This window comes from Solanum lycopersicum, chromosome 3 (genome assembly GCF_036512215.1).
Source record: "Solanum lycopersicum chromosome 3, SLM_r2.1".
Lineage (NCBI taxonomy): Eukaryota > Viridiplantae > Streptophyta > Magnoliopsida > Solanales > Solanaceae > Solanum > Solanum lycopersicum.
The window spans coordinates 49,398,121-49,416,775 of NC_090802.1; the positions used below are offsets into that span (position 1 = coordinate 49,398,121).

Consider the following 18,655-nt stretch of genomic DNA (forward strand, 5'->3'; position numbering starts at 1 on the left):
AGAAAGAATACCAGTGATTCTTGAAAATGATAGAGATGCCAAGGGAAAACTATATTAGAAAGTAATGACAGTAGAAATTCAAAATTCCAAATAATAGATCCTATTTCAGTTTCAACAGTGACTAGATCAAGAAGCAGATAGTCTAGTTAGAATTAATCTAGTGAGACTTACTACGGCACAAAAGAATTTCTCTCGTAAAAAACTGGCTTGAATTACAAAGTAGAGGTAGAAGAGTAAGAAGATGGGTTTTCCGGTGGTGCAGCAGCATTAGGTCTCCTGTGTACCATTGGAATGTTTTGTTAAGGAAGAGGGTGATTGTGTTGGCCTCTGTAAGTTACAATCACCTTTGTTGGGTCTTTTGAGCTTTTCTCAACGTGTCTCTTTGCTGGACAATTTTTAACTTCAGTACACGAATAGTAGCTTTTTCCAGTTGGATTCGTCCTTCTCTTTCTCCATCTCCCATGATCCACCTTACTCAATTCCTCAGCCAATATTTCATGTCTTTCCTGTATCTTTCCGCGGTAAATAAACAAGTTGCCTGACTCAGTAGTTGAACTTTGCATCGAGTATCTCGCCTTCTTCTTCTCCTCCTCATGTTCTACAATCACCAGTGGGGTGTTTGGAATAGTTTCAGTTCGGTTTTCAATTCTTGAATTGGTATTCAGGTTATTGGCAAGACTGATAACTTCATCTAACCCAAAGTAACGCTTCTTTTCCACGGCGAATGCTTCTCTAAAATCACCAACACAATTTCTTTCTTTCTTCTTGAAAAAGACTTGTGTTAACAGAGTTGCCATCGCCATGAACACTGTGATCAACAAGAGCAGAGTTGTCATGCTCATGAACACCGTGATCGACGATAGCTCTAACAGAGTTGTTCATCTTGCTGCAACTTCTCACTATTGCCCCTAAATCCCAGTCATTCTCGTTTTCAGCCATTGACAACTTTGTTTTCAAGGGGAACGCTTCATTCACTAATGCAGGAAATTTCAAACCCAAACAGTTCGGTTATGGGCAGTTCACTTTTTTAACTACTTATAACGAAATTTCAAGAATTATAGAAACAGAAACTTAATCACATTGTATTTTGAGAAATAAAAATTTATGTACATATATTTGATCAAGTGGTTGGAGGCCACTGAGGGCCAATTCTCATGCACCCAATTAATACTCTGTGTATTTCTCTTACATTTTAATTGATATCAACTTTTCAGGATGTGTTTGACACGAAGAAAAATATTTTTAAATGACTTTCAACATTGAAGTAGGTAAAGTATATTTTACGTGAAATATTCCACATTTAAGTGTGTGTATTTTACGTTTTAATAGACCTCATTTTTACTCTAACTTCCGTTGAGCCTATCTTACATAGCATTTCGAGTATATACAATTATTTTTGGAAAAATATTCTTTGCTAACGTATTGAACACAATAAAATAAATAAAACATTTACTTATTTTTCGAGTAAAGAAGTTATGGAAAACATTTCTTCTCCCATTAAACACACCCTTAATCATGTCACTATGTTACTTTTAGGGACATGTTTGGCCATAGATATAGCTAAGAGTATTTGGAAAAACAGCTTTGGATTTATTTATTTATTTTTACATTGCATCTCTAATGTTATGAAATATATTAGATCTTAAAGTGTTATGTTTAGAGATTGTTACATATTATTTCATAATGTATGCTATTTAAGGAAAACATATTTAAATTATTTTAATCTAGTATCATTGGATTAATGTGTAGTCTTTGAATTGATGGAAATAGTATTTGTTTAGCTTACATAAGATATCACCAAGACTTTGTAGCAACGTAACATCGAAATCTCATGGCTTTATTTGTCATGCAGTCGTTTTTTTTTCTCTTTTTTCTTCAAAAATCATTTTACTTCATCTAATTAAGCTTTTATAGTTGTTTAGGCAAATATTATATTTCTTTGGTAAGATTTAATAGCGTGATAAGTTTAATTTTAATACACTAATTAAGTTTTTGAACCAATTTGAAAAAAATAAATTATGTATTATAAGATGATAACTATTGAAACATATGTGTGGTCGAAGTGACAGTCAAAGGCATATATAAACATTAACTTTTTTTTTTAATTTTAACTTAGATCTTAAATTTTCAAAGCGCACAAAAAAGCATTTTAATCATTCAATTTTTAAATTAAAAAATCTAAAGTAGCTCCGCCCTTAGTTAGATACATACTTACTATGGCACAAAAGTATTTCAACTATCTTGAATTTCAAATAAGGGGGTACATTTGGTTTTTCAGTTTGATTTTATATTATTCGGTGTAAATTTCTTAATTTCTAGTTTGTTTTTTATAGTTTCTACAATTGCTATCCTTTTGAGTGCACACGTGATAAAATCTCCACTCTAAAAATGCAATAACTCGCAAACCACATACGATAGGTAATTCGCACTAGACATGCTCGGTACGATAAGCTCGACCGAAGACAAATCCCTTGCTTTTGCTAGCAAGGGGTTTCGAACTTGAACCTCCAAAATGGAAGTTCCAAGTCCAAACCATTAGGCCATCTAAAGGGTTTTAGTTGTGAAGAAGTGTAACCTAATCCAAATAAATTTGATTTTTTCTTTTGCGGTTTGATTTGTTTCCGTTCGGTTATTTAGTTGTATAAATAAGTAGAAACATAATTAAAGTATATATATGTAAAAGTCATGATATTGAATCTTTTAAATATACTTTTGAATATAAAACACTAATAAAACATACAACACAATACTTAAAAGTATATTCAATTATAGATATCAAAACATTAAAAATAAACAAAATCATAATGAAAAATAATACAAAAATAGTTAACTTAGGCTTAATTTTAAATTTGGAAACCAATCCAAAATTAGAATTCGGTTCTGAATTACAAAGTAGAGGTAGAAGAGGGGTCTTCCTGTGAAGCCGCACCATTAGAATGTTGGTTAGAAGGAGGGTGATTGTGTTGGCGTCTGTAAGAGCTTCCTTGAATCTTTTGAGCTTTGTTTCAACATTTTTTTTTAAAAAACTTTTTCCAGTTGTTACTCCTAGTGTTCTTTCTCCATCTCCTCTGGCCTTCTTGTTCTTCTCCTCCTCCTCGTCGTGTTCTACAATCACGAGTGGTGTGTTTGGAATAGTTTCAGTTTGATTTTCAATTCTTGAATTGGTGATATTCATGTTATTGGCAAGACTGATAACTTCATCTAACCCAAAGTAACGCTTCTTTTCCACGGGGAATGCGTCTCTAAAATCACCAACACTATTGATTTCTTTTGGAAAAAGACTTGTGTCTGTTGTGTCGTTAACAGAGTTACCATCCTCATTAACAGTATTGTGATCGACAAGAACAGAGTTGACATGAGCAGGATCCTCATGAACGGTATGATCGACATGAGCAGAGTTGTTCATCTTGCTGCAACTTCTCACAACTGCCCGTATACCCCAGTCATCTTCGTTTCCAGCCATTGAAAACAACTTTTTTCAAGGGAAGGCTTGTTCAGTCGAAATTTCAGCTCGATCAAACAGTTAGTTGATTCAGAAACACCATCTAAAGGTGGCCGTAGAAGAAAAAGACAGGCAGCAAAATCTTCTCTCTTTTCTCACTCTATCAAAAAAAAGAATCTCTCGTCCTTCAAAGACAATACTAATAAGCAATGGAATAATAATTTCTTATATTATCCTATATTTATAGGCTGGCTGGTGCTACAGACAAAAGTAACTTCAAATATGATTATTATTTCAGTCCTTTTCTTTATAGTATTTAAATAAAAAAATGAAAATAATTCCAATCCTTTTCTAATTAGAACAAAGGCTTAATTTTTTTCTTTTTCTTTTTTTTTTTTAAAGTTTTTTTTACCTTTTAAGATACTATAGCCCTCAAAATTTACACTTCCATAAAAATTAACACTTCAAAATGATGACGTGTTTACCTTGGTTGTAAATAAGCAGGTGTTGATGAACATACTCTCGACTTGAGGGGTACTGGGACAAGGAGCTTGCTTGGATGCTTTAATTGCTCTAAGGCATAATACATAAATGTGTCATTTAACTTGGTTTTAAATTATATTTATGACTTTCAACTTTAGATGTGCACAAATAGACACTTAAACTTGTATAAAGTTGAACAAATAAATACACATGTCCTACATGTCATTTTTTGTCCTACGTCGTGTATTGTGTCATGTAGGACTCATGTGTTTATTTATTTAAAAGTTGAATAGTTTAAATGTCTGTTTGTATATTATGAAAATTGAAGGTCAAAATTAAAATTTGAAGCCAAGTTTAAAATCTAATATATGTATTATGCCTTGCTATAATGCTGGATTCATCTGCGAATTAGGCTGTAGATATCTTTTCTATTGATTTATTGTTGACAAAAGAGGAGCAAAAAACAAATGATCCAATCACTCAAATCTACATTAAGTACGGATAAATGAGGAGAAGTTCTATTTCGAATCTTTTAATTAAGGGAAAAAGGTCTGATATACCCCTCAACATTGTCATTTAGAGCTGATATACCCCTTGTTATGAAAGTGACTCATATATACCCCAACTTGTAAACAAATGGCTCACATATACCTTTTTCCTCTAACGGAAATGAAAAAAATAATAATTTTAATCTAAACTTTTATTTTTTTTTCTAAAAAATATAATTTAATCCTCGTCAAACATATTTTTTTGACTTTTTTTTTGTTTCAATGACTAATTTATAATTATTATTTTGATAATCAAATTTATTTATGTTTCACTAATATTCTTGTAAAACTTATTGTAGATGACCAAATTTTTTCTTCGAATACGAAATTAAATTACAATACACACAAAAAAAATAGTTTAATTTTTTATTCTTTAAACTAAGGAATGAAAGAGAAAAACAAAACAAGAATAAGAAATTCAAATAATTATAACAAAAGAAGTCAAAAAATAATTTATGTATGAAAAAAATTAAAATATATCTTGAACTTTGATAGAAGAATCATATATACCCTTAATCTTGATACAATGATGAAAACTTAATTCTCAAGTAATACATAATACAAATCATTAGAACAAAACAATATCAAATACACAATAAGCAAAGCCCATCATTTTGACAAGCATACATTAAATTTTGGAAGAAAAATGAAATTAAAATAGGATGTAAAAGTCATGGAAGTGATAGAGTTATTGAGCGTTTAGTAGTATGTTGGTGGGGGAGATGCTGGTGGTGGTGGAGGTGAAGCATAGATGACGGATTGCTCGTACTCCTGAGGTGGTGGTGGTGAGGAATAGGTTGGTGGAGGTGGAGAGTTATAGGTTGTAGGTGATTTTTCGTTGTACTTTGGTGGAGGTGGAGAAGATTTATAGAAAGGGTTAGATTCTTTGTAGTACGGGGGTGGGGGTGGGGATTTATAGGAAGGGGTAGATTCTTTGTAGTATGGGGGAGGGGGAGGGGACTTGTAGTAAGAAGGTGATTTCTCATAATAAGTTGGTGGTGGTGAAGGAGACTCGTAGTAAACTGACGACTTGTAATATTTTTTTGGTGCTGGTGATTTATAATATTTAGAAGGAGCGGGTGATTTGTAATATTTCGAAGGGGATGGGGACTTGTAGTAATAGTGTTTTGATGGAGCAGGTGACTTGTAGTACTTTGCAGGTAAAGGGGACTTGTAGTAGTACTTTGCAGGTGATGGTGACTTTAGTAGTACTTTGAGGGAGTTGGCGCCTTATAATACTTCTTTGAAGGGGCAGGTGACTTGTAATACTTCACTACCACCGGTGCCTTGTAATAGTGTTTCGAAGGAGCAGGTGACTTGTAATACTTTGCTACAACAGGTGTCTTGTAGTAGTGCTTTGAAGGAGCAGGTGACTTGTAATACTTCGCAACAACAGGTGTCTTGTAGTAGTGTTTTGAAGGAGCATGTGACTTGTAATACTTTGCTACAACAGGTGCCTTGTAGTAGTGCTTTGAAGGAGCACGTGACTTGTAATAGTAATGCGATGGAGAATGTTCAACGTGTTTTTCCGGTTTCTTGTAATATGGAGAAGGTGAAGGAGAACTATAGCCATAAGAGTAATCAGCAACAACAGTGCTAGCTACAAAGCAAAGTGCCAAAGCAAATGCAAGTAGAGACCATTGCCCCAAATTTCCAAAGCTTCTCATTTTGATTTTTGGAGAAAAAAGATGAAAACTAAGACTTGTGTTGCATAGATTTGTTGGGATGTTTAGTTTTTATAGTAGCAAAGTAACATACTTCTTGAGATTAATAAATGTAATGCTTTCATGGTTAGCCACTAAGATGATATAGCAAAGTCTAAATAAATATTAGTTTAGTGTAATTAGTGGCAAGCATAAATATTTATGATTGAAAAAATAATTTGCAAGTGGGTTAAATTAGAAATAATATAAATGTTTACTTGAATATTATAACAACAAAAAAAAAAAAACGATATACAGAAATTAGATTACCACAACATACCCCGTGTAATCCCACGAATTCTTACTTAATCTTTACATCTTTAAAAGTATCTATATTAATTTAGTGGGAATTTACCAGCCATGAAGATAAATGATAATTGATGAGAGCGCGAGTATTTTATGATTCTTTAATGACAACGAACGGATTGTATCTTGAATTTGTTCTGAGTTTTGACTACAAATTAAATATAATCATCAATGTTTCAAGGAACAGATTTGAAGTCATATTCCAAACAATATTATTGGAGATCTCGTTGCACTCGATACGTTGAACTTATCTCATGATTAATCGCTTGGAAGGTTGTATACCAGCATAACTGCACCGGCCAGTTATTTGTACTTGAATCATTGGATTTCTCATTTAGCAAAATTGGTAGAGGGATGCAGAAACAACTTGCATATATCATGTCACTTTGAAGTATTAAATCTCTCTCATAATCATCTCGTTGGACTTAAGAATCTGTGAAGAACATGTCATTTATGGACTCCTGCACTGTCTTCCATCAGCAGGTCAATTGTTGTGGAAAATAAGCTCGAGCTGGCACACTATGTAAGGCACTGTGTTCAGATCAGTAGAGTGGCAGTGTAACCTTAATGCATTAGCAAAGTGACTGTCCTATCATAAGATATAAAGTTGTCATGCTTCTTTCAAAGTCTATACAGCAAGTAAAATAATACTCTTGAGTTGTGTGGTGGTCCTATTCCTGCAATCCAATTAAGTTGTCTATAATAAGGTATCACACAAAATGCATGTGTAATGTGTTATATATGTAAGTGTTGGGGACTTAAGAATGTGAACTATTGATAGTTTCTGGCATTCACTTGTGTGACACAATGAATGGCCATATGTTAAATTTGTGCTATATATATGTCAATAAAAATTGTTGAATAGACACACAAAGCAAACGTTTCTTGATTTCTTCTCTACCAACTTGATTAGTTTTGATCATTTTTAGTGCAGAAATGGGTTGTGTAAAACTAGTGTTTTTTATGCTATATACCTTTCTCTGTCAACTTGCTTTCTCGTCATCCTCACCTCATTTGTGCCCTGAAGATCAAGCTCTTGCTCTTCTACAATTCCAGAACATGTTCACCATTAATCGTAATGCTTCGATTATTGTTTCAGCATGATAACAGGCCGAGAGATTCAGTCATATCCAAGAACTCTTTTCTGGAAGAAGAGTACAGATTGTTGCTCGTGGGATGGAGTTCATTGTGAGAAGACAACAGGACAAGTGATTGAGCTTGATCTCCATTGCAGCCAACTTCAAGGCAACTTTCATTCCAATGGTAGCCTCTTTCAACTCTTCAATCTCAAAAGGCTTGATTTGTCTTTTAATGACTTCACTGGATCGCTCATTTCACCTAAATTTGGTGAGTTCTCTAGTTTGATGCATCTTGATTTGTCACGTTCAGGTTTTACAGGTCTAATCCCTTCCGAAATTTGTCACCTTTCTAAACTACACGTTCTTCGTATCGGTGATCAATATGGGCTTCGTCTTGTACCTCACAATTTTGAATTGCTCCTTAAGAACTTGACCCAATTAAGAGAGCTCAACCTTAACTCTGTGAACATCTCTTCCACCATTCCTTCAAATTTCTCTTCTCACTTAGCAATTTTAACACTTTCTAACACAGGGTTCCGTGGGTTATTGCCCGAAAGATTCTTCCACCTCACCGACTTAGAATCCCTTGATTTATCATTCAATCCCCAGCTCACTGTTAGGTTTCCCTCAACAAAAGTGCATCACTCATGAAGTTATACGTCCATTGTGTGAATATTGCTGATAGGATACCTGAATCATTTAGCCATCTAACTTCACTTCATGAGTTGAACATTGATTATTGTAATCTGTCAGGGCCTATTCCTAAACCTCTATGGAATCTCACCAACATAGTGTTTTTGGACCTTGGTAATAACCATCTTGAAGGACCAATTTCCTACTCCACGATATTTGAAAAACTCAACAAGTTATCACTTAGAAATAACAACTTGGATGGCGGACTTGAGTGCTTATCCTCTAACAGAAGCTGGATGCAGCTTGAAATATTAGATTTTTCGTCCAATTACCTTACTGGTCCATTTCCATCCAACGTAAGTGGACTACGAAATCTACAATCACTCTACTTGTCATCAAACCACTTGAATTGGACTATACCTTCCTGGATATTCTCCCTTCCTTCACTGATAGTGTTTAACTTGAGTGATAACACTTTCAGTGGAAAAATTCAGGAGTTCAAGTCCAAAACATTATATATCGTTAGTCTAGAACAAAATAAGCTGGAAGGTCCTATTCCAAAGTCACTCCTAAACCAGCAGTTCCTAAGAGCTCTTCTCCTTTCGCGCAATAATATCAGTGGACATATTTCTTCAGCTATCTGCAATCTGAAAACATTAGTACTACTAAATTTGAGAAGCAATAATTTGGAGGGAACAATCCCACAATGTTTGGGAGAGATGAGTGAACTTGAAGTTTTCGATTTAAGCAACAATAGTCTTAGTGGGACAATTGATACAACTTTTAATATCGGAAACCAACTCATCATCATTAAATTGGATAGGAATAAGCTACAGGGGAAAGTTCCACAATTTTTGATCTATTGTAAAAAATTGGAACTTCTAGATTTAAGTTACAATGAGTTGAATGACACGTTTCCAAAATGGTTGGGAGACCTACCTCATTTGCAGATCTTAAGTTTGAGATCAAATAAGTTCTACGGCCCTATAAGGACAAACTACTTGTTTGCTCAAATTCGAGTCATAAATCTCTCATCCAATGGATTTTGTGGAGACTTACCAGTGAGCTTGTTTCAGAATTTTCTAGCCATGAAAAAAATTGGTGAGAACAGTGGAAACCGAGAGTATGTAGCAGATATATTTTCTTATTATTACAACTATTCTTTGATTGTAACAACGAAGGGACTGGATCGTGAACTTCCTCAAGTTTTGACTATACAAATAATTATCGATCTCTCAAAGAACAGATTTGAAGGTCATATACCAAACATTATTGGAGATCTAGTTGGATTTCGTACGTTGAACTTTTCTCATAATGTATTAGAAGGTCATATACCAGCACCACTGCACAGATTGTCTGTACTTGAATCATTGGATCTCTCATCCAACAAATTAGATGGTGAAATTCCACAATAACTTGTGTCTCTCACGTCACTTGAAGTCTTAAATCTCTCTCACAATCATCTTGTTGGATGCATCCCCAAAGGAAAACAATTTGATACGTTTGAGAATAATTCATACCTAGGAAATGATTGACTACGTGGATTGCCACCCTCAAGAGATTGTGGTGGTGATGATAGGGTAGCACAAGCGACAATTCCAGTTGAGCTCTATCAGGAAGAAGAAGAAGAAGAAGACGATGATTCACCAATGATCAATTGGGAGGCGGTTCTCATGGGTTATGGTTGTGGACTTGTTATTGGACTGTCTATCATATACATAATGTTGTCAACTCAATATCCAGCATGGTTGTCGAGAATGGTTGTAAACTTGGAACACAATTTCTACGAGAACAAAAAAACACAACAAAAGATATTATTAGTGTGTAGCGACCTCCAGGTATTCAAATTCATATTTATCCTTAAGAAGATTATTCTCTCTCTCTATATATATATATATCGATGTATTTTCGACCTCCTCCATCTTTAAAGCTCTTAACTTTAATTCTTTATTTTTGAAATTTCAAGATTCAAGTCTAGTGAGTTGCTGGAATGCAAAAGCATGAGTTTTGTTTATCAATAGTTTGTGTATGTAGTAAGATATTCAGCCTAATTATTAGTTAGCTAATTTAATTAGGCTGCAAAGTTCAGTAAATTATAAATTATGCAAGTTATCTCATTTTAATTTTTGGAGAAAAGAAAAGATATAATTAATTAAGACTTTTGTTGCATAAATGATTAAGATCTTTGGTTTTTATAGTAACATCTTTCTTGAAATTAATGTAATGGTTTCATGGTTAACCACTAAGATCACAGCAAAGTCCAAATAAATATTAGTTTAGTGTAATTATTTAGTGGTGACATCTTTTTTTGGTGGTTGAAAAAATAATTTGCAAGTGGGCTAATTAGAAAGAATGTACAAGTCCATATTATCTTCTTCCAAGTCTTTTTTTTTTTAATTTGCGGATTGAGTGTTTATATCAAATTAGTAAATGTATAATATAATGTGTATGGTTAGTTAATTAATTAATATATTCACTCTATTAAATTATCTAACTACGATAAATTATATCAACTTGATGTAAATATCCCATACAGATAACTATTTACCCAAACAAAGTTGGAGTTGTATTATGCAATTGTAACTTTCCTATGAAGTCTAAATAACATTTTTTTATATCTAAAACTTGATTTCATCTCAAGCAAGATTGGAATAGTCTAAATAACATGATTGGAATAGTCGCGATACACATAAATTGGTCCAAATACAACTCTTTTAATTGTAGAGAGAGATTTAAATTATAATGTTAAGAAAATGTATCTTAATATATTTATTTCTTAAGAGGAACATATGATATATTGTTTTCTACTAATCTTTGGATTGTTAGGCCTTGTAGTTGAGTTGTATATCATGATATTATATAAAGATTGTATATTTCATAGTCATATATTAGCATTTCTGAAAATTATGCTAACTTTTTCACATTTTTACTCCATTTTAAAATTTATTTATAATTTTAGTAGATTTTACCATTTTATTTAAATTGGATAGGTTACAAATTATTCCAGGGAAGAAATTATCTAGGGACAATACCACCTCATTTTATTTAACAATTTGAATACAAAATTATTACACAAAGAAGAGAAGATAAATAACAAACTATTAGTCTTGATACAATGAGGAATACTTAATTAATTCTCGAAGTAATACATCATATAAACTATTTGAACAAAACAATATCGAACACACGATAAATAAAGTCGATCATTTCGACTAACATACATTAAATTTTGGAAGGGAAATGAAATCAAAATAGACCGTAAAAATCATGAAAACAGTAGAGTTATTGAATGTTTAGTGGTACGTTGGCGAGGATGGGGGTGAGGCATAGATGGGAGTTTGCTAATAATAGATTGGTGATGGTGGAGGTGGTGAGTTGTATTTTGTAGGCGATTGCTCATAGTACTTCGGTGGAGGGGGAGGTGATTTATAGGAAGGTGTAGATTCTTTGTAGTATGGGGGAGGTGGAGGTGATTTATAGGAAGGGATAGATTCTTTATAGTATGGTGGAGGTGGTGGGGATTTGTAGGAAGGCGTAGATTCTTTGTAGTATGGGGGAGGTGGAGGAGATTTATATGAAGGGGTAGATTCCTTGTAGTATGGGGGAGGTGGAGGTGATTTATAGGAAGGGGTAGATTCTTTGTAGTATGGGGGAGGTGGTGGGGACTTGTAGGAAGGCGTAGATTCTTTGTAGTATGGTGGAGGTGGAGGGGACTTGTAGTAAGGCGTAGATTCTTTGTAGTATGGGGGAGGTGGAGGTGATTTATAGGAAGGTGTAGATTCTTTGTAGTATGGGGGAGGTGGTGGGGACTTGTAGGAAGGCGTAGATTCTTTGTAGTATGGTGGAGGTGGAGGGGACTTGTAGTAAGGGGTAGATTCTTTGTAGTATGGTGGAGGTGGTGGGGATTTGTAGGAAGGAGTTGATTCTTTGTAGTATGGGGGAGGTGGAGGGGACTTGTAGTAAGGGGTAGATTCTTTGTAGTATGGTGGAGGTGGAGGGGACTTGTAGTAAGGCATAGATTCTTTGTAATATGGTGGAGGTAGAGGGGACTTGTAGTAAGAAGGTGATTTCTCATAATAAGTTGGTGGTGGTGGTGGAGACTTGTAATAAACTGGTGACTTGTAATATGTTGGTGGCGGCGGAGGCGATTTATAGTATTTAGAGGGAGCGGGTGATTTGTAATATTGTGATGGAGATGGTGACTTGTAGTAATAGTGTTTTGATGGAGCAGGCGACTTGTAGTATTTTACAGGTGATGGAGATTTGTAGTACTTCACAGGGGATGGTGACTTGTAGTAATATTTTTTTGATGGAGCAGGTGACTTGTAGTATTTTGCGGGTGATGGAGATTTGTAGTACTTTACAGGGGATGGTGACTTGTAGTAATAGTTCTTTGATGGAGCAGGTGACTTGTAGTATTTTGCAGGTGACGGAGATTTATAGTACTTTACAGGGGATGGTGACTTGTAGTAATAGTTCTTTGATGGAGCAGGTGACGGAGATTTATAGTACTTTGTTGGGGATGGTGACTTGTAGTAATAATGCTTTGATGGAGCAGGCGACTTGTAGTATTTTGCAGGCGACGGAGATTTGTAGTACTTTGCAGGGGATGGTGACTTGTAGTAATAATGCTTTGATGGAGCAGGTGACTTGTAGTATTTTGCAGGTGACGGAGATTTATAGTACTTTGCAGGGGATGGTGACTTGTAATAATAATGCTTTGATGGAGCAGGCGACTTGTAGTATTTTGCAGGCGACGGAGATTTGTAGTACTTTGAAGGGGATGGTGACTTGTAGTAATAATGCTTTGATGGAGTAGGTGACTTGTAGTATTTTGCAGGCGATGGAGATTTGTAGTACTTTGCAGGGGATAGTGACTTGTAGTACTTCTTTGAAGGGGTGTGCGACTTGTAGTAGTACTTTGAAGGGGAAGGCGACTTGTAGTATTTCTTTGAAGGAGCTGGTGATTTGTAATACTTCACTACTACCGGTGATTTGTAGTAATGCTTTGAAGGAGTAGGGGACTTGTAATAGTGTGACGGAGAATGTTCAGCATGTTTCTCCGATTTCTTGTAGTATGGAGATGGAGATGGTGATTTGTAGTACTTCTTAGTGGTGTAAGTAGGTGAAGGAGAAGTATAGCCATAAGAGTAATCAGCAACAACAGTGCTAGCTACAAAGCAAATTGCCAAAGCAAATGCTAATAGAGGCAATTGCCCCAAATTCCCTAAGCTTCTTCTCATTTTGATTGTAAAGAAAAGGATAAAACTAAAACTTGTGTTGCATAGTTGAGTTGAGATCTCTAGTTTTTATAGTAGCAAAGTGACATGCTTCATGGTTAGCCACTATTATCATATCAAAAACTTGGTCAATACTTAGTGGGAAGCATTTTCCACAACTTTTTTTCTTAGAACTTATTCTAATAATTGACAAATCATTAGAAACATAAAAAAAAATGAGATTGTGAAAGTAAAAGAATTAGTATAAAAAATTGCAAGTAAAAAGATTAGAGTCAAATGTCACATATTTTTAGTCACGAATGCTAAATACAAAGAGATTTCACAACACCTTCTATCGAAAACATCTTGATATGTCTTAACTTTAATTGAATCTTCGTTAATCAAACTCTATATTTTCGTCTTCAAATCTGTTTTTCTGGTTACTTAAGTCAGATTGATAACAATATTGTCCTCTTCACGTTCATGGGGTATGGCATTTATTTATTAGTTAAAACGTGTAAGAGGTAACAATTTACAAATAACTACATAAGAAGATTAATCTTTTACTAATGAATATCATAATGTTATGAGTTGGTTAATTTATTAACTTAATGGAAACCACAATGTTGAAGTAGCACAATAATTGCAATTTATTTTATTAAGAATAATGTTCTGACAGACATGAAAAGAGTTGTCTTTGAAGAGAAGAATTCAATAAGCATTTGTATTATTCCAATGACTCTTTATTTCTTTTATATATATATATATACTAGTTTCCGAGCACGTGCTTTGCGCGTGTAACCCATGAATATATTATTTCTTAAAAGATAATATTACTAAATAATAAAATATGTCTAATTGAGATTTCTTACTTTGTTTAACTACTAATTGTGACACTCCAATTTTCTGACCTCTTAGTAAATGCATCGAAATAATAATATGAAAAATTAATAAAATAAACTTCGTTTATAATTCAAAAATAAGTTTACAAAGCAAAAATGAAAAATAACAACTATCTAAATTAAATTTCTCGATAGTTCCGTTTTATTGGTAGAATAATGTTAGAAGAAATAGTGTAAGATTAACTTTGAGTGAAAGGAAAACAAAACCTTTCGACTTTTTTACTTTGCCTTTTGAATCTCCTGATAATTATAATGAATGTGTTTAAAGTATTATATTAAATTTTTATCCACAAACACTTTAAACTAATTAGTTAACTATAAATATTTAAAACTATAATGTAAAAAGTCTTATTATCTATATTTTGAAAATCAGAATATTTATGAATAACTACTATTTTTATATAAAATTTAATTTTCTCTTCATACATAACTTATCCACCATTAATCTAATATTATATGTTTCACCTTTTTTTTTTTTCCATAAAAAGAAAAGAAAAGAGTAAACATCTTATTTTATCACATTCATTTTTAAAGATGAAAATTAATGTATATGTAAAATTATAAGTACGAAGCAAAAAAATAAAAAGATACAGATGAGCAAGATAATTAGGCATTTTATTTTATTTTTGTCTCCATAGTGAAACTGAACATTTGAGCATACAAAATACAAATATGAATTTAGAGCAACTTGCTAATAAAACAAGAATTCAACTATATGAAGAGAGACAAAAAAGTCTTATTATAATTCTTACTACAAATAAGTATAGAACTAACGCATCAAGCTCCGATGCTTCAGTAATTGAATTCTTGTCTATTTTCGTGACTGCAGAAGGAAATCTCACAATTTTCACCTCAAATTGTGACATTATTTCACATGTTTAGAGTTCCTACACACAAGAATTGTAGGAGTGGTAAATAAAAGTTTTTCTTGAAAAAATTAAATTTATTGAACAAAATTTTGGATACATGAAAAGTTACATTAATTATTGTTAAAATAAATATAAAAAAGATAGAGATGAAATTTAATTTTAAAGATACATGAATCTACTTTAATTTCTTGTCTATAAGGAATAATTACTCATTTTTATTTTATTTACATTTGTGTTAGAAATTTGAAAGGTCAAGATTAGGGAATGAGAATAAGAAGATTATATATATGAAAATTATAAAAATTTATTAGAGGGGCAAAATAGTAATTCAACTTTTAAGTTTTGAGCTTCATGCTTATAATAATACTAGTTTCCGGGCACGCGCTTTGCGCATGTAACCCATGAGTGTATTATTTTTTAAAAGATAATACTACTTAATAATAAAATATGTCTAATTGAGATTTCTTACTTTGTTTTACTACTAATTGTGACACTCCAATTTTCTGCCCTCCAAGTGAATGCATCGAGATAACAATATGAAAATTAATAAAATAAACTTTGTTTGTAATTCAAAAAATAAGTTTGCAAAGCTAAAAGAAAAAATAACAACTATCTAAATTAAATTTCTTGATAGTTCCGTTTTATTGGTAGAATAATGCTAGATAGTGTAAGATTAACTTTGAGTGAAGGAAAACAAAACCTTTCAACTTTTTTAATGAATGTCTTTTAAGTATTGTATTAAATTTTTATCCACAAACACTTTAAACTAATTAGTTAACTATAAATATTTAAAACTAAGATGTAAAAAGTTTTTATCATTTTTATTTTAAAAATCAGGATATTTATGAATAACTACTTATTTTTATATAAAATTTAATTCTGTCATACATAACTTATCCACCATTAATCTAATCTTATATGTCTCACCTTTTTTTTCATAAAAAGAAAAGAAAAGAGTAAACATCCTATTTTATCACATTCATTCTTAAATATGAAAATTAATGTATATGTAAAAATTATAAGTACGGAGAAAAGAAAAAAAAAGGTACACATGAGCAAGATAATTAAGCATTTCATTTTGTTTGTCTCTATAGTGAAACTGAACATTTGAGCATACCAAATACAAATATGAATTTAGAGAAACTTGCTAATAAAACAAGAATTCAACTATATGAAGAGAGACAAAAAAGTCTTATTATAATTCTTACTACAAATAAGTATAAAACTAACACATCAAGCTCCGATGCTTCAGTAATTGAATTCTTATCTATTCTCGTAACTGCATAAGGGAATCTCACAACTTTCACCTCAAATTGTGACATTATTTCACATGTTTAGAGTTTCTACATACAAGAATTGTAGGAGTGGTAAATAAAAGTTCTTATCGAAAAAGTTAAATTTATAGAACAAAATTATGGAAACATGAAAAGTCACATGAATTATTGTTAAAATAAATATAAAAAAGATAGAGATGAAATTTAATTTTAAAGATACATGAATCTACTTTAATTTCTTAATAATTACTCATTTTTATTTTTATTTACATTTATGTTAGAAATTTGAAAGGTCAAGATTATGAAATGAGAATAAGAAGATTATATATATATATAAATTATATAAGTTTTAATTTATTAAAGGGGCAAAATGGTAATTCAACTTTTAAGTTTTGAGCTTCATGCTTATAATAATATATGATATGATATATATATAAATATATATATATATATATATATATATATATATATATATATATATATATATATATAAGAAATAAAGAGTCATTGGAATAATACAAATGCTTGCGCGTGCAACCCATGAGTGTATTATTTCTTAAAAGATAATATTACTAAATAATAAAATATGTCTAATTGAGATTTCTTACTTTATTTTACTACTAATTGTGACACTCCAGATTTCTTACTTTATTTTACTACTAATTGTGACACTCCAGATTTCTTACTTTATTTTACTACTAATTGTGACACTCCAATTTTCTGACCTCCAAGTAAATGCATCGAGATAATAATATGAGAAATTAATAAAATAAACTTCGTTTATAATTCAAAAAATAAGTTTTCAAAGCAAAAAGGAATAATAACAACTATCTAAATTAAATTTCTCGATAGTTCCGTTTTATTGGTAGAATAATGTTAGAAGAAATAGTGTAAGATTAACTTTGAGTAAAAGGAAAACAAAGTCTTTCAACTTTTTTATTTTGCCTTTTGAATCTCCTAATAATTATAATGAATGTGTTTAAAGTATTGTATTAAATTTTAATCCACAAACACTTTAAACTAATTAGTTAACTATAAATATTTAAAACTATGATGTAAAAAGTCTTATTATTTATATTTTGAAAATCAGAATATTTATGAATAACTACTATTTTTTATATAAAATTTAATTTTCTCTTCATACATAACTTATCCAACATTATTCTAATATTATATGTTTCACCTTTTTTTTTCCATAAAAAGAAAAGAAAAGAATAAACATCCCATTTTATCAAATTCATTCTTAAAGATGAAAATTAATGTATATGTAAAATTATAAATACGAAGCAAAAAGAAAAAAAGAAAAGGTACAAATGAGAAAGATAATTAGACATTTCATTTTATTTTTGTCTCTATAGTAAAACTGAATATTTGAGCATACAAAATACAAATATGAATTTAGAGCAACTTGCTAATAAATCAAGAATTCAACTATATGAAGAGAGACAAAAAATGTCTTATTATAATTCTTACTACAAATAAGTATAGAACTAACACACCAAGCTCCGATGCTTCAGTAATTTGAATTCTTGTTTATTCTCGTGACTGCAGAAGGGAATCTCACAACTTTCACCTCAAATTGTGACATTATTTCACATGTTTAGAGTTCCTAAACACAAGAATTGTAGGAGTGGTAAATAAAAAAATTTCTTCAAAAAGTTAAATTTACAGAACAAAATTATGGAAATATGAAAAGTTACATGAATTATTGTTAAAATAAATATAAAAAAGATAGAGATGAAATTTAATTTTAAAGATACATGAATCTACTTTAATTTCTTCTCTATAAGGAATAATTACTAATTTTTATTTTTATTTAAATTTATGTTAGAAATTTGAAAGGTCAAGATTATGGAATGAGAATAAGAAGATTATATATATGAAAATTATAAAAAATTTAATTTATTAGAGGGATAAAATGGTAATTCAACTTTTAAGTTTTGAGCTTCATACTTATAATAATATATGATAAAGACGAAATGGTACAATTTATTTCAAGAGTGAGCTATTCGTAGGTGTACAAGTAAATCTATCTAAGGAAACAATGTTACAAATATGAAGATGTGTATATATACACTAGTTCTCGAAATGTACATCGCACGTTTATTCCCTAATTGATATCATAAAATTTTAATTTATAGAGCTAGGTTCAAATGTAAGTCCTTTCATATGTAAGTTTAACATAAGAATATAACTC

The 18,655-nt window shown here is 31.5% G+C and overlaps 2 protein-coding genes and 2 pseudogenes across 2 annotated transcripts; 1 reads left to right on the top strand and 3 right to left on the bottom strand.

The window, feature by feature from the left end:
• Positions 1 to 299: 299 nt before the first annotated feature.
• Positions 300 to 3,463, bottom strand: LOC104646414 (probable WRKY transcription factor 36). The gene is made up of 2 exons (XM_010319816.3): positions 3,028 to 3,463; positions 300 to 808 (listed from the first exon to the last, which is right to left on the bottom strand). The coding sequence occupies exons 1-2, from the start codon at positions 3,461 to 3,463 to the stop codon at positions 300 to 302; spliced, it is 945 nt and encodes a 314-aa protein (XP_010318118.2).
• Positions 3,464 to 4,925: 1,462 nt separating this feature from the next.
• LOC101255374 (extensin-1-like) lies at positions 4,926 to 6,770 on the bottom strand (annotated as a pseudogene).
• On the top strand, positions 6,580 to 10,015 carry LOC101255073 (receptor-like protein Cf-9; annotated as a pseudogene).
• Positions 10,016 to 11,214: 1,199 nt separating this feature from the next.
• Positions 11,215 to 13,443, bottom strand: Dif54 (extensin-like protein Dif54). Its single transcript, NM_001247049.1, is given in 4 exon segments — positions 11,215 to 11,517; positions 11,956 to 12,004; positions 12,053 to 12,658; positions 12,812 to 13,443. Coding segments are annotated over 4 exon segments (1,311 nt in total). The 5' UTR covers positions 13,438 to 13,443; the 3' UTR covers positions 11,215 to 11,487.
• Positions 13,444 to 18,655: the final 5,212 nt, after the last annotated feature.

What these genes read in the sequence shown, in the direction of transcription:
- LOC104646414 (XM_010319816.3), bottom strand. Translation starts at nt 3,463, where the DNA reads ATGGCTGGAAACGAAGATGACTGGGGTATACGGGCAGTTGTGAGAAGT. An exon ending in AGGAGTAACAACTGGAAAAA is followed by an intron (nt 809 to 3,027) that starts GTTTTTTAAAAA and finishes TGTTGATCACAG; the next exon opens with TGTTCATGGCGATGGCAACT.